Source organism: Carassius auratus, unplaced genomic scaffold (assembly GCF_003368295.1).
Source record: "Carassius auratus strain Wakin unplaced genomic scaffold, ASM336829v1 scaf_tig00001591, whole genome shotgun sequence".
NCBI lineage: Eukaryota > Metazoa > Chordata > Actinopteri > Cypriniformes > Cyprinidae > Carassius > Carassius auratus.
The window spans coordinates 1,284,059-1,301,385 of record NW_020523372.1 but is presented as its reverse complement, the minus strand read 5'-3'; the positions used below and the strand labels follow the sequence as shown (position 1 = coordinate 1,301,385).

At 38.0% G+C, this 17,327-nt stretch overlaps 1 protein-coding gene across 1 annotated transcript in view; it reads left to right on the top strand.

Annotated features, from left to right (window-relative positions):
• The window catches only part of cpne5b (copine Vb), a 144,067-nt gene that overhangs the window by 29,638 nt on the left and 97,102 nt on the right, over nt 1-17,327 (top strand). Inside the window, exons 2-3 of the mRNA XM_026242455.1 lie at nt 7,190-7,230; nt 9,808-9,854. Coding sequence (XP_026098240.1) covers nt 7,190-7,230; nt 9,808-9,854 — 88 coding nt within the window. The remainder of the gene's footprint in view (nt 1-7,189; nt 7,231-9,807; nt 9,855-17,327) is intronic.

Below are 17,327 nucleotides of genomic sequence, written 5' to 3'. Positions count from 1 at the left end.
AATGTTCCACTAAATCTGATCTGTCATCTGCATTTACTCTACATGTGAGAAAAGTAATAATGTCTCTGACATTTGGTCTCTGAGCAAACATTTATGAAAAAGCAGGACAGATTCATTACCATATTAGAAATCTAGAGTAAATGAAAAAATAAAAAATAGTTTGGAATTGTCTGAAGGATATTGCAGTGCTTGTATCACATTCAAGTCTTAGGTAGGATTAGATTTGGGTTTAGTTCTATGTAAATGAAATTCTAGATATGTTTTGTTTCTCGCTGCACACAAAAATCAACACATAGAAAGACTACTGCTTTTTTTTCATGCTCTTATACTTGTAGGATGCTACTCTTAGATTCCTCCATAATTAAAGTGATTCCATTTAGAAAAAGAAGAGCCCTTGCACAAGTACACACAGGATAATGGAATAAAAGGAATACATAAAATAAGAAATAATAAGGAATACGTTTTAAATATTTTGTGAGAACACACACATTCCTTCCTCTGAATACATGAACATGTTTCTGTCCTTTATTTTTCCAGTAAGACCTAAAAGTAAAGTTCTCTATTCTAAGATATAGTTGGGGTTATAAAAAATAGAATTTATTGCGCTCATTTCGCAGTTGCTTTCTGTTCATTTGATATGCAAGCACACTGATTTTTCTAGTTATAACTTCGGTTTGATTCTGTTCTACATGGTTATGCCAAACTGCTCTGAAATGGAAATATGCACATAATAAGTTATGTGCTGAAAAAAAACATTTCTTTATCGTAAGTGGCTTAAAATAAAATTTATGAATATAAGTCCCTTTAAAGTTCAAGACAAACTGGGTCATGCCTATTTTCCCTGTCCAGTTTGCTCTGTGGTCTCAGCCATTTTTAAAGAGTCTTTATCTCACAAACACCTTTTTGCTTCTCTAAATGAAGATACTGATGGCAGTTCATTACACCACAGCGTCATTCGGTTAATCTGCAACAAAATTATCACCTGGCCTGTGACACTGCCAAATGTCAAATGCCTTATTTAAACTTTATTTATGAATGAACTTATTTAGCTGTGGAAATTTGTAATTTGCCTAAATTTTGATTCCTTTATTTGAAATTTGTTTCTGCCAATTTGTCATTTTATTTGGCATGAGTAATTTTTTATTGCCTGTAGAGTATAAAATAAGCTATAAATACAGAAGTTATGCTAGATCAAAATTCAGTTTATACTATAAAAAGTGTACTATAACAATAAATTGGAAAGTGTAACCATAAATGAAACACCCGGAAGTATTGAACAGCGAGAAACCACTTTTTTTTTTTTTTGCTGTCAGTTGCTGTATTGCTGACATGTTAATTATCATCTGCAGTGGGCATAAGCACAGTTGATTAAGGAAAATGAGAGGATTATGAGCAGGTTCCTGTAGATGAGGTGAAGCAGAAACTTGTAGGGTGAAGGCCTTTCTGTGCAGCTGCTGAGAGAACCTATAATCACAGCTGCTTTGTTTGTGAGAGCAAAACCACACATTTCCCTCAGATCATCTATTCTGCCTGAGTCCGTCCTGAGCGTGTGTGTGGGTATGTGTGTGTAATCCTCATAATAGAAATGCCATTTTTGATTTAGATGTTGAGATGTGATGACAGTTGTGCCGCTGGGAGTGAGGCACACAGCTCATATCAACAGAAGTGAAACTCTAGCGCTGGAATCAATATCTGTGTTCAGAGTTTACCACAGCTGATCAAGTGTCCTCATATCTGGAGTGCAGTGTGTGCCTTTAGATCACTTTAAAAGAAAATATATTTACTTTTATGGAGTTTTTTTTATACATGAGTGTGTGTGTGTTGGAATATATATATATATATATTGTATTCTGTATGTGTATATATATATATATATATATATATATATATATATATATATATATATATATATATATATATATATATATATATATATATATATAAACTAAAATAACAATAATAACAGGTGTAACGATACACTTATTCGTATTGAACGATTCTGCACTAGGCTTTCGGTTTGGTGGGCATTACAAATTGAATGATTTAATACGTTGGGATAATCCTATTACATTTGGAAAATAAAACAGCTTAAAGTGTAAATGGTAAATGGACTGCATTTATATAGCGCTTTCAACAGACCACATGGCCATCCAAAGCGCTTTACAATTTGCCTCACATTCACCCATTCACACACCGACGGCGGTGTCTGCCATACAAGGCGCCATCCAGCTCATCGGGAGCAGCTGGGGCTAGGTGTCTTGCTCAAGGACACCTCGACACTTGGTCAGGTGGAGCCGGGGATCGAACCACCAACCTTCCGGTTTGTAGACAACCTACATGAACCACTGAGCCACTGCCATGTCTGGTCCCTGGATGGGACGCGGAGGTTCTAGGTGACCTACCCCAGGAGGGTAGTTGACACCATCACTTTGGCAAGAGCCCCAGCTACGAGACACGCTTATGCCTTGAAGTGGAACCTGTTCGTTGAGTGGTGTTCTTCTTGCCGAGTGAACCCCCGAAATGCCCGATTGTGGTCATGCTTTCCTATCTTCAGCAAGGGCCGGAGCGAAGGTTGTCCCCCTCCACCCTTCAAAGTCCATGTTGCTGCTATTGCTGCGTACCATGACCCCATCAATGGGAAGCCTTTAGGTAAGCACAACCTCATCATCAGGTTCCTTAAAGGTGCCAGGTGGTTAAATCCTTCCTGCCCAACCCCCCCCCCCCCCCCAAGCCCTCTTGGGACCTGACTCTAAAATCACTTAAATCATTACAACAGGGCCCATTTGAGCCTTTGCATTCATTTGAGCTGTCTCTATGCAGAGGATGGCCCATTTGATTGTGGATGCCATAACCCTGGCTTATGAGGCCCAGGGTGTGCCCTGCCCATTCAGGTTGCGAGCTCACTCAACTAGAAGTGTTGCATCCTCCTGGGCGCTGTCTCGTGATATTTGTAGAGCTTCAGGCTGGGTGACCCCTAACATGATTGATAGGTTCTATAGCCTTCGTGTAGAGCCAGTATCCTCCTTTCCAAGAGGGTTTTAATCACTTCAAATTTTTCCATATACACTTAAATGGATGCTATATGTGTATTTGCTCCTTCGTGAAGGATGAGGCTTCTGCAGCATCCCTGTTCCAAGCAGAACAGGTTAGTTTTCCCAGTGTTATCCAATCTCACCTAGTGAGGTAATGCTTTGACAATGGTGAGTGGAACTACTTGTTCTGTGCCCCAGCCTACACCTAATAGGAGTGAAGGCGGCTCACACAGGGCACTGGAAGGGGCAGCACCCATGGCGCTTTGGTAGGGATCCCAATTTTGTTGGTCATCGATGTGACTTTGAGATTGACTGACTGAAAAGGAACGTCTGGGTTACGTATGGTAACCCTCGTTCTCTGAAGGAGGGAACGGAGATGTCCCGTCGCCACGTTTGCTATACCACCGCTAAGCCGCTGGGTCACTGGCTCCGCTCCTCAGTGAAAACCTGGTATGCATTGCACCTGCTGCCTTATTATACTCATGCTGTGATCAGCGGCAGCTAGATGCAATAATTGCATGCCAATGTGCATTGACTCGTTTAGTTTAAACTCGAAGTAGATTAGTCTATCAAAGTGATATCCCAATTGGTCATCGACGTGACGTCTCCGTTCCCTCCTTCAGGGAACGAGGGTTACCATACGTAACCAAGTCATTCTGAAACAGCTGGTTTCATAACCCTTTAATATATAATGTAATATATATAAACATTTTTCTTAAATATATATAGGCGTGTGTATTTATATATACATAATAAATATACACAGAACACACACATTATCATTAATATTATGTTAATTTACATAATATTAAGTAAATGAACACCTTTGTTTTGGATGAGATTAATAGCGATCATTTGTTTGACAGCACTTATATATAAAAATTTAAGTGAATACCTTCACGAAGGGCCGTAAGCCAAATGTACAGATGGTCATTAATATGAGTAATTTTGTCATTGATCATGTGATTTTTGATGTATGTCCTCACAAAATATTGCGACTGCAACTTTTGTAAAAGTCTGCTGAAAGTAAATTACAGTGTCATTATCCATTGTTTTATAGCATATATCAGTGTCAGATTTGCAGCGGTATAGATTTCAATGTTTTAAACTAAACCTAATATTATTTTCATGCTTATAAGGTTAATAAAATTGGTTATTGAATTGATTGGAAGGCAGCATTTTTCATTTTTATACTATTACATTTACATTACATTAACATTTAGTAATTTAGCAGATGCTTTTATCCAAAGTGACCTACAAATGAGGAAGCAATCAAAATCAACAAAAGAGCAATTATATACAAGTGCTATAACTAGTCTCAGCTAGCTTAAACACAGTACATAGCAAGGGCTTATAAATAATATAATAAATAAAAAGAAAACAGAAAATAATAAATCAAGCTAGTGTTATTTTCTAGAGGTCTATTTTGTTTATTTTATTTTTGCTTTTGTTAATTGTATAATAAATGAAAAGAAAACAGACAGAATACAAAAGGATTAGAAAGGTAGTTCGATTTTTTTTTTTTAAAAGAATAGAATTAGAATAGTGAGTGTTAAAGTCAGAGGGTCAAATAAAGATGGAAGAGATGTGTTTTAAGCCGATTCTTGAAGATGGCTAAGGACTCTCGGATTGAGTTGGGCGGGTCATTCCACCAGGAGGGAACATTTAATTTAAAAGTCCGTAAAAGTGACTTTGTGCTTTTTTGGGATGGCACAATCAAGCAACATTCACTTGCAGAACACAAGCTTCTAGAAGGCACATACAGTAAGTCTGAAGTAATGAATATAGGTAAAGGGGTGCAGAGCCAGTGGTGGTTTTATAGACAAACATCAATGCCTTGATTTTTTTGCAAGCAGCTATTGGAAGCCAGTGCAAATTGATAAACAGAGGTGTGAAGTGTATTATTTTTGGCTCATTAAAAATTAATCTTGCTGCTGCGTTCTGTATTAATTGTAATGGTTTGATAGAACTGGCTGGAAGACCTGCCAAGAGAGCATTGCATTAGTCCAGCCTGGATAGAACAAGAGCTTGTACAAGGAAGGGCCTGATCTTCTTAGGGCCCTATCTTGCACCCAGCGCAATTGACTTTGTACACCGACGCATGTGTCATTCCTATTTTGCACCCGCGCAAAGCGCGCTTTTCCCTCCACAGAAGCACGTCGCTAAACTAGTGAATGAACTTGCGCTCCCTGGGCGGTTCAGCGCAAAAAAGGAGGCGTGTTCCGGCGCAAACAATCCCTGGTGCTATTTTGCTGTTCCATTAAACAATTGCGCCACTGACCAGAAAAAACCTAGTCTAAAGTCAGTGGCGCGTTGCGCGTTGTTCATTATGCTATTTTAAGGGCGCATGCTTGACCATAATGTATAGCGTGCACAACGCGCATACACTTTGCTCATGTAATCTACACAGATGCAACAGTTATTTTTGCAAATCATAAATTGTTACACTAAAAAAAATTTAACACATGAGATGACGGAAATCATTGTGGTGTGATACGAAGATGTGAAAAAATAGGCATAAATCTATTTTACAAATTATTCAGGCTAATTATTCTCCCATCCCCATACAACACAACTTCTCTGTCTTTCACTGCTCTTACAAGAACATCAGTCTCCTCGGCTGTGAACCGCTCCTGGCGTGCGCCTGGTAAATACGCCATAATAATAGCAATCCATAATGGAACTTGCGCACCTGATTTTAAAGGGAATGTTGGATGACGCTCTGATTGGTTTATTTCACGTTACGCCCAAACCACACCTATGAATAATGAAGCTACTTCAGACCAACCCATTTTAGATTTGCGCTGGGCGCAAGATCCATTTATCCCGCCGGGAAAATAGCAACAGCGCCGAGACCCGCCCACAAAGTTACTTGCACTTCGCGCTTTGACACTTGCGTTTCAGATCGTTAAAATAGGGCCCTTAATGTTGAATAAAGCAATCTACAGGACCGGACAGTTTTAGCAATGTGGTCTGAGAAAGTTAGCTGATCATCAATCATAACTCCAAGGTTTCTGGCTGTTTGTGAAGGAGTTATAGTTGATGTGCCTAACATGATGGTGAAATTGTGATGAAACAATGGGTTTGCTGGAACCACAAGCAGCTTGGCAAGGTTGAGTTGAAGGGGATGGTCCTTCATCCAGCAAGAAATGTCGGATAGACAAGCTGAGATGTGAGCAGTTACATTCGGATCATCAGGATGGAATGAGAGGTAGAATTGAGTGCCATCAGCATAGCAGTGGTTATGAAAAGCCATGTTTCTGAATGACAGAACCTAATGATCTAATGATGCCATGTAGACCTAATGACCTAATGAACTAATGAACATAATGATGCCATGTAGACAGAGAAGAGAACTGGTCCAAGAACTGAGCCCTGAGGCACCCCAGTAGTTAGATGTTGTGACTTGGACATCTCACCTCTCCAAGGTACTTTGACTTAAACCACTGGAGTGCGGTTCCTGAGATGCCCTTTCCCAGTAGGGATAACAGGAGGATCTGGCGGTTAACCATGTCAAAAGCAGCAGACAGATCAAACAAGATAAGTACTGAAGATTTGGATTCCAAAATCTTAGGTCTTAGGGCTTTAAGAACTGAGAGCAAGGCGGTCTCAGTTGAATGTCCACTTCTTGAAGCCAGATTTGTTGCTGTCAAGGCAAAGACTTGGTTGAACACAGCTCGTTTAAGTGTTTTTGCAATAAAAGTAGGAAGGGAAACTGGTCTGTAGTTCTCTAAAAGAGATGGGTTGAGGGTCGGTTTCTTAAGTAGTGAAGTTATATGAGCCTGTCTAAATGTTGAGGGAAAAACATATTGTTTCATAAGACATAAGTTTACCTTTCACTGAAAGTGAAATTTTGTTTCTGAGCAGCAACAACCCTGCTACAGTAGTTGAAATGACAAATGTAATGTTATTTAAGCAGGGTTTAAACATGAAAATCCCCTTATAGTATTTTTGGGGGAGCTCATAGTCAACATTTCTTGATGTCATCTTGAACCTTTATCCTGATATCCACTTGGATATTCTAATAAGCCAGTTTAATGAAATTGTCAAAAAGCCTCTTCAATAGTTTCATATGTCAATGTGTCACTGATAGCATTTAGTCGTGCTGTCAGAATTATACTGATCTTGTTTTTTTTTTCTTCTTTTTTTCTCCACAGGAATCTTTTAGACAGAGACACGTTCTCCAAATCTGATCCATGTGAGTACAGCCAATGGAAAATGAAACAGCTAATGTGAAAGAGCTAACGTCTCTTCATTTTATACTCTTTCTGGTTTAATTAGCGTCCCCCACTCCTTTTCTCTCTAATCTCTTGTCTTTCGCCTCTCATCAAACATCAGCGTGATTCTGATGAGTTCTTCTCATCTACAATGCTCTGCAGGACTCCAATGATCCTGAATGAAACATGAACTCAAATGCGCAATGGCAGCAAGTTTCATAGAGACCCTTTGAAGAGAACTGACAGATTGAGCTGAAAAAGAGAGAGGGAGAAAAGAAAGAGTTGGATGGAGTTTCAGTGTTTTCAATCTCTTCTCTTTCTGAAAAAAATATCTCTTAACTTCTCATCCACTAGGGGTTATAAAATATATATATATTTAATTCAGCTCACCCTCATATTCTTTCAAACTAGTATGATTTCTTTTCAAGCATGCATTGAAATCATAATGGCTACGTAATAAACATAAATAAAGATCATATTAAAAGCGCCATATGGATACACATTGTTATACAGAAATAGAAGTTAAAAGAAGAAATTGATGTTATGCTACCACATTTTTTTTTTTTAATGATCCCAGCATTTGGCAACAGAATTCCACTTTTGATTTCCAAATACTTAAATAATACTAAATACTAATACCAAAACAGTTATATTTCCCATGCCTACTGTTTGTTAATAATGTCACCGATGTGTTGCATTTTAAAGCAATATATTTGAATGGACTTGTGCAGATTTTCAGTGAATAATTTTTTTTTATTATCTGTTTTAGAGATGACAAAAGTACTGACATCAGTACCAGTCAGTATTGAAATTTGGAATGTCCATATCCCGCTAGCATTTGAGCACTGCTGAGCGGATTCTTAAACTGAGCGGATTCGTAAACATTGCTGACTGGCAATTGTGTTCAGTTATCAACCAATCAGCCAATCATCAGTGTTTAAGAATCCGCTCAACAGCACTCTAGTGGGGAATGGAAGAAAATTTCATTACTGACTGGTATTGAAATTGGTACTTTTGACAGCACTAGCCTGTTTTTCACACAAAACTATCAAATGGTTTCAGATTTGGAATGCTTCTTTTGAGAAGTTCACTATTAGATACAAAATTATTAGAGGTATAAAAGTTCATATTTGTACCGTATTTACCCCTAAATGGTAAATATTAGTACTTTGAGCAGAAAGTACTAAGCAGAAAGTATTTAGGTGCATATTAGCAACTAAATTGTACATAGTAGAATCTTTTGAAAGTAGGGGTGCACAAACATTTTGGTCAAAACAGTAATTTTTGGTTTTGAATGAAATAGTTTTTGTGGGCTATAGTAATTGAAACAGTGTTGTTTAATTAGCATTTCTCTGATGGTGCTTTTGTCTCTGTTTATGTTGATTTGTTTACACATTGTGGATAAACTACAAGAGGTAAACATGTCAGCTGTGTGGATGCTAGTGATTGATTAAGTATACTGATTTATTAACCGATAATCAAATGGATTCTTAAATCTCAAAACCAATCTTTTACTGTAGTATGTTCTGTTATAGATGAGGTTTTGATGTTCTTTAAATGTGACTTGACAGATTGCTGTAGCAGCTCGGTTTAAGCAGTATGTGAATCAATCATCTCTTCCTTTTCATTACTAGTAATAGCAAGAAATAAACATAATTAGCTTCAGAAGGTGCTGGAAAAAAAGAAACTGTACAATTCACTGAAATGTATCAAGCAATGCTCAGTGTTTTGATCTGTGTTTCAACTACAGAAAGATGTCATTAAATCTCCTGGTAAACACGTCTCATAATGTTACATTTGCACCAGAAAATGCATTCATTGTCCATAAATACTATCCAGCTAGTCAAAATAACCCTAGAAAGATACACATGTGCCATCTCAATAAATTAGAAAAAAAGTTCATTTATTTCAGTAATTCAGTAATTCAGTGTATTAAATAATAAATTCAGTGCACACAGACTGAAGTAGTTTAAGTCTTTTTTTTTTGACGATTTTGGCTTACATTTAAACAAAAACCCACCGATTCACTATCTCAACTAAATTAAAATATGGTGACATTCCAATCAGCTAATCAACTCAAAAGACCCGCAAAGGAGTCTTCAAAATGGTCTCTCAGTTTGGTTCACTAGGCTACACAATCATGGGGAAGACTGCTGATCTGACAATTGTCCAAAAAATGATCATTGACACTATATATATATATATATATATATATATATATATATATATATATATATATATATTTATTCATATATATATATATAATCATATATATAATCATGGGGAAGACTGCTGATCTGACAGTTGTCCAAAAAATGATCATTGACACTATATATATATATATATAGAAGCTGCCTTATGTGCAGTTGAATTATATGAACAACTAAAAATGTTTTTTTTTTTTTTTGCTAAGTGTAGCTTTAATTTTCAGCTTTGGTTTTGGCCCAGAATTTTCATTTCGGTGCATCACTATTAGAAAGGTTATCACCCCAATCACAGCTTCACCTTTTTTCTGAGAGTGTAGCACTAATTTTTGCTATTTTTGTCCCTTTTCACAGTGTGTGTCTTTTACACTCAGGGTGCGGAGACCAAGCAGTGGAGAGAGGTGAGTGTGCACACACTTGCACGCTCACACACACACTTACTCACACACACACACGCACACCATGAGTGTTCCCAGCATGCATTGCTATGGTTTCATCTCTGGTGTTGTTGTCCAATCAGGCGTGTCGGCTCTCCCGGCAGCATGCAGTCAAACCAATGTCTGTTCTTTTTCTGTATGCCTTCAAAACACATCCAGCATCTTATCACTAACAAGCAACACCCAGTTCAGTGCCTGTACAAAAGCTTCCTATTCTGTCTCGAGTGTTGTTTATCCAACGGTGTCTTTATAAAGATGAGTCAGTTTCTGTAGTTTCTAATTTGAGGTTATGAATCAGAAGAGGCCTGTCCTGCTGGTCTGGTGCAGATTAAGCTTGGTGTTTTTCTCATAGGTTAGTGGTAAGATCTGTTACATGGTTGGTCATTTTTCCCTCTAAAATGTTACTATAAGTATGATACACATTATCTTTAATTAATATAAATGTAATTCACTGCAGTTTTTAACTAAAATGAACGCTAGTGGAAGAAACACATACAACTTTTATTGCTTTTCATGCAAATAATTATTTGGGCAGATTATGTACTACCACGTTATAACCTCACAACAGTATAACCACATTGTATGAGTTAGTAAACTAATACATTTTGATGTTTGCATCAAATAACCAGCTCCATATGTAAACCCTGCTTGGTCACTCACCTGGTATAGCTATGCACTTCGCAATCCAAAGCACTCGGCTACATATCCTGCGAAACAACAGTCATGATTAAAGAGCTTAGACTTGTAGAGGCAAGATGAAATGTCATGGTTGCTTCAGCACACGTGTTTTAGGTCATGTTTGCTTTTGTTAACACTATCGGTTAGGTTTATGGAAGGGTTTAGTGATATGTTATTATTAAATGCACTAGAGCATTAAGCTTTTAGTGGCATTTCATTTTCCTTAATGCTGTTATACATTCAACAACATATCTATTCACATTCATCTGTTACAGACAAAATAGCCCCACTCACTGTAGATTAAAATATGTACAAAATATGTATTAAATATTAAAAAAAGAAAAATATAGAAATATCACCGCAGGCATGTTTTTTCCAACAAGACTGGATTGAAATTATTTCGGTGGATCAACTGAAATACATTTTTGTGAGTAATTTTTGAAGAACAATTAGTTGGATAGTGTATCTTAAAGACATTTTAAACACAATTATTTTGTGCTATTGTGTTATTTAAATTAGCTGATTTCCATGCTTTAAAGTGCTCCGTTTTTAAAGTGTATCCGTATAATTGACTTTCTTAAAGAAAATGTTTTGAAGAATGCTCACACTGTACATAGTGATAAAATCATAAGCTCATGATGATGACGGAAAAGCATTATAAATGTACCATAAAAGTTGTTCATATGATTCATACTCTATATTCCTGAAGTCATGTGGTAATTTTTTGTGTGAAACATTTAGGTGGTTAATCCTTAAAGAATACATGACAATATTTCCAAATGCCAATATTCCTCACAATTTTTTTCTTTAATAATGTGCCAAATTAGACTGTTAATGAATGATTTTTGAGAGTTGAAGTTGGAGGGTATGATTTTCAGTTTAAATGTCAAATCTAATTATGAAACTATAACAGATTACAAGTCAAATGTACCACTTATATATGAATTTGTGTTCAACAGAAGAATGCAAATAAATAAAGGTCTTGAACCACATGAGTGAACATAAATTACATAATGCTTTTCTTTTAAAGATAGAGACTCTAGAAACAGAGAGTGACATTTTGTAATCATAATCAAAACTGCTGTATGAATTTCAATGTAACTGCAATTGATAAATAAATCATGAATGTTTTGCCATCTGAATTTCAGATCTGATATGAAATAAAAACCAACAAACACACACCTCACAAAATGTCAAATACAAAAGGCTTTGTATTTAAAAAAAAAAAGAGAATTTTCTTATCAAGTGGCAGATGATTTTGCTCTGTCCCCTGACTGAAAGATATAAAGCTGAGAGCTTAGGGCTGCCTCATACACCTGCAGAATATTTGTAGGATTCATGTAGGCGATAACACCTCACCAAAGCAATAAATCCTGGCATGCTTCATTTCTCATCTGTCTATTTGTATAAGCACTCTGCTCAAATTCAGTGTAAATAACACAAGAGACTGTCATGACAGAAGTTAATCGATCTGAATGAAAGGTTATTATTTGGTATTTTTGAATTTTGTTTAAAACATTTTCATTTATATTTTATAACATGTTATAGGACATTCAATAATAACATGAAGGATATAATCTACACGTTGTTTTGTTAGAGTTCATTCTTCGGATATGACAGAGAGGCACTTTTGCCTTTTAACACTTAATAATCCAAACACATCTGAACAACAGGAGATGATTAGTGCTGCTCACTGTCACTGCATCTCTCAGTATATTACACAGATACACTGTGGTGCTCCACTGTTCTGTCAAGCATGCTCTCCTCAACTGATTTCTGAGGGTCTTGGCTGGTATCCTGTAAAAGGAGGGTTTTGGTACTTTTTATTATATAAGCTTCAGTGCTTTCATGACATTCTGCCCTGCTTTTTGACAGAACCGTCACCTCAGGTTGTCAGGTTCTGGAAGAGAATTTATGGTTTGGATTTCCCAACAGTAGTGTGAGTGTCAAAGATTTTAGCTGTTGCATCTATTGTACAATAAAAGAAAAAAAGAAAAAGAAACCCCACAAAAATCCAGTTCAAAACTTAATTTTGATCATTATTAGTATATATATGGTATCAAGTGGTGACCCAGCAGTTTCTTAATTGTTTATTTTACAAAAGTTACAAAATATACTTAAAGGCTGTGTTGCAAGGTTAATTTTTTAAATAAGTTGTGCAATGTGCTTGTTGGTAATAAACATTTAAACTGTTATCCATTGTATTTTATGTTGTTGGGTATCACAAAACAGAATATAATATGAAAAAGTAGGTACTATCTTACAGCGTTCTCCTTTCCCCCACAATGCATTGCATCACATCACGTTGCGGAGAGAATTTACCAAAGCACGCCTTGAGAGCATTGAGAGTGACTAGAGAGACGAGTAGTAGACGAGAATATTCAGATAGCGCAGATTATAGATAAATAGATAAATACAAAGATATATATAGATAGATAGACTATATATATAGATAGATAGACAGACAGATAGATAGAGAGATATGGACCAACAGCGACCCAAACGCACTCACTTCCCCTACAGCACAAGCTTTTCAGCGCAGTTTCCGTGGGACAGCACCGCCCACACAAGCACCTGCCAAACACAGCGACAGACATGCGGCTACGTTTGCAACAAAATTTTCACCGGAGGAAGAGATAAACGCTTCGAAACGGACATATTACTAGCATGATGCCTTCTATTTCTAGATGACAAAGACAAAGTTTACCAGTACTATGACACTATGACAAAGGTTACCAGTACTTATCTGAACTAATGTCATGAGCACTGCCACTAGATTTAAAGAAAACATAGATTTTTTTCACTCGGTGCTACTCAATGACAGTAAAAAAATAAATAAAATAATATATGTGTGTGTGTCGTTATTGTGCACTGCTGCTCGTAAACTAGCTCCAGTTCTCATTGCTGCGAAACTAAATGATAGCAACTCACCAGGACACTTCACCAACTCTCCACTCATTCTCCTCGGACCATGCATAGGCTTTGATGGACATCAGTTTTTGGCAATTCCTCATTTGCCCTCTTACGGCTGGCTCGATCGAAATTACACAGCTATGGGCCATCATACATGTTGGCTCTTGCCACCTCTTCCTCATCCCATTAAGTCTCTATAACGTTAGTTCTAATGTAGCATTCCAGGCAGGTTTTTGAGCTCGTAATCACTATTTCATACCACTACTAACGATTTTGTACTGTTACAGGCAAGAACGACTTTGTACTGTTACAGGCAAGTTACGCCAAACTTTCTGAGCGCATGGAATTGTTACTAGATTATTTCTTTTATTGCAACGTTGTGCAGCTGCCGGAGCAGCTTGCCTGATAGACCTGAAGTGAGGCCATGGCATGCAGGGCAGAAGCGGCCTGGCCCGCAGCTCTGTAAGCCTTTGCCACAAGTGTGGATGAGAACTTACAGGCCTTGGAGGGCAGCTTGGGACCACCACGTGAAGCGGAGGTGCTCTGTGGACACAGTTGCATCGCAACAGAACACTCCACCGGGGGAATCCCAGCATACCCCTTGGCCGCCCCGCCATCAAGGGCAGTGAAGGCGGAGGAAGAACCAGAACGGTTTCGGGCAGTTAAAGGTGCCTTCCATGAACTAGTTACTTCCTGGTGCACTTCCGGGAAGAAAGGAGCCAGAGGGGGGTGCTGGCGATCCACATGAGCAGCCCCCAGGAAACAATCATCCAGCCTCGAGCGCTCGGGACAGGGTGGAGGATTCCACTCAAGCCCGATGCTCTCCGCTGCCCGGGAAAGCACGGCCGTCAGCTCGGGATCGGACTCGGACAACGCTGGCACTCCCGAGGGAGGTAACGCAACCGCACCCTCATCTCCCGAGGACTCAAGCCCGCCTTGTGATGCGGCGATCGACATACGGTCCTCTTCGCGAGCCCCAAATGAGATGTCAGGAGCCTGAGAGGGTCCAGCAAACTCATCCAGGAAATCAACCTGCTGTGGCGTATGTGAGGGGGGTGTGGCCCGAGGAGGTTCGCTCGTCGGGGAAGCCCACACAGTAACCCTCAGATCACCCTGGCCACCAGCCGAAGTAGCCCTCTTACGAGAAGAAGAGCTAGAACGGGGTGTGTCAGAGGGGACTCTATACCTTTTAAGGTAATCGAGTCTCAATCTCAACGCCGAGATGGTCATGTCCCCGCAATGAGAATATGAGCCATCCACGAACGCAGTCTCAGCGTGCTGGAAGCCCAGACACATGACACAGCGATAGTGACCATCACGAGGAGCGATATATCGACCGCACCCAGAAACACACGGGCGAAATGACATCTTTAAAAAGACGCAAATCGGCCAGTATCTCTTTTGTGAGAGAAATTGCTCTTTTAGGGGTGTTGAAGCGCTCAGGGGAATGCGGGAGCTGTCGAAGGAAACCCAGACGAACCACTGAATCGCGCCGTCACACCAACACCAGCTCTTGCTTGTAAACACTCCGGTGATTGCAGCAAGCGATGTGCTCGGCTCCGAAGCGAAAGCTTGAATGCGAGTTGCTCGTGTTGCTCCCTATATACCCGCTCTGCGGGGCGGAGCTCGCGATGCAAATTCCGCAGACCAAGGTACTTTGTGAACCATTGGCTCGTTTTGTACCACTCGAAGGTGATTGGGCTCTCGGGCGAGATCCCCATTCGTAACGTCGAACGTGACCGACTGAAAGGGAACATGGGTTACGGGTTGCCTGGAACGCGGCATCATACTAGGCTGAGGCTACCTTTCCTCAACTTCTTCCCAACGTGACGTCATCACCGAGTTAATACGTTAATACCAAAGACACAAAAAATAGGTCTTTAAGACCATTTATATACATATCTTGAGTGATTTATGTACCCATTAGTAGAAAGTGGTGGTTAACCTGCAACATGGCCTTTAAGATCAATCGTTGTACCACTCTACCAATATAATCCATAATGCATAATGCATAATGACATACAGTGATGTAAATTAAATAAATGGCCAGCAATACAAGTGTAATTTACTAACCTATTACAACCACTGTCTTAGTCAACCAAATGTTTTACATTATTACCATGTGAAATAATAAATAAGGTGATCATTAAGATCCCTTTGTCCTTAGATACTGTCTTAAGCTCACACTGGCTTATGTGTGCAGTCTGAAGATATGACAGCGCTGACCAGTACAGGTGACTGCATTTCATTGGTAGATGTGTGTGTGTGTTGTCACTGGCAAGTCAGTGGGAGAACCTTGTGCAGGGTTTCGTATAACCTTTCTGTATCGAATGTATGAACCAAATGTACTTCCTACTTTTTGAGGCCAGTTAGATTATTAAAAAGCTTTATATGTACCAGGAATAATGTATAACAATAACAACATGGTGCATTAAAATATTAAATTTTTTAACTTCAATATACAATTTTCTCTGTCTTAAAATGTTATAGTCCTGCTGTTAGAACTGCTGAAAATCCTATTTTACATTTTACAATCTTATTTTTGACACAGTTTTGCTATTTTATAAGGTAAATCTGTGGGATAATAATAACTTTTATTTAAAACTATCTAAAAATATAGTGCAACATTGCTGCTGGGTCATTTATAATAATAACACAAAGAGAAAATTTAAATATATTGAAAATATACTCACCCTCAGGCTATTCAAGATATAGATAGATTAGTTTCTTCATCAGAACAGATTTGGACAAATTTAGCATGACATCTCTTGCTCACCAATGGATCTTTTTCAGTGAATGGGTGCCGTTAGAATGAGAGTCCAAACAGCTGATAGAAACATCACAATAATCCACACCCTTTACATCTTAAAAGCTTAATTTCATTTTAGAAGTGATTGTAACTGAACATATACCCAGGGGACGTTCTGTAAAGCTTATCTGAGCTAGTTACAGTAATCAAGGGGGCTGAACTTTGTGTAGGGATCATTCGTCAAGTTATTAGCTTCATTTTGGTTTTAACCAGGTGAAATAAAATTCACAGTTTAGAACATTGAGCACAGTGAAGGCAGAAACCACTTAGCATATTCTGTCAACAAACATTATAATTATGATGCTTCATTGTTGTTATTCCTGACAAAGTAATGGCAAAGCTACAAAGACCTTTTAGTTCTTTCTCTATGCAAAAGGAAACATTCAGTGTAACATTAATATCCAGTTTACAGAGCGAATTGCCATCTATCTGTTTTAGATAAGTAGTGATTATTGCAATTGGACACATTTGTCAATAATGCTAATAATTAAGGCTCCCTTTATATTGCTTTTAGCTTGTTGATTTGAAATGAACAGAGCCGTTTGAAAGGTTCATTTCTACCAGCACAGAAGTGTAGTGCTTGTTTGCTAATTAGGTTTTATTCATTGGATTGTTGAAAGCTTTTTGTGGATACTGCAATTAAAGTTGTTACTTAATTGTAGCACGAGTAATTTGAACTCCTGACTTTCACAAGGTTTCGCATTTGGCTTGAACTGTAGTATTTTTTGTTTTACAATTTTATTCTTGTAAACCTCTGTGTTGTTACTTTTTTTTTTTTCACTGATGTGATGATCATATTATTATTATTATTATTATTATTATTATTATTATTGTAACTCCAATATGAATTATATAGACAGTTATTTGCTGTTCACTTTTGAAAGAACCATGTTTTTCTAAGTGTCAAAAAAAAAAAAAAACTTAATTTAAAGATTTTTTGAGGGGCTTAAACACACACACACACACACACACACACACACATACACTTTATTTATTTATTTAATAATTATCATTAAACAATTTGTTTGCAAAAACAT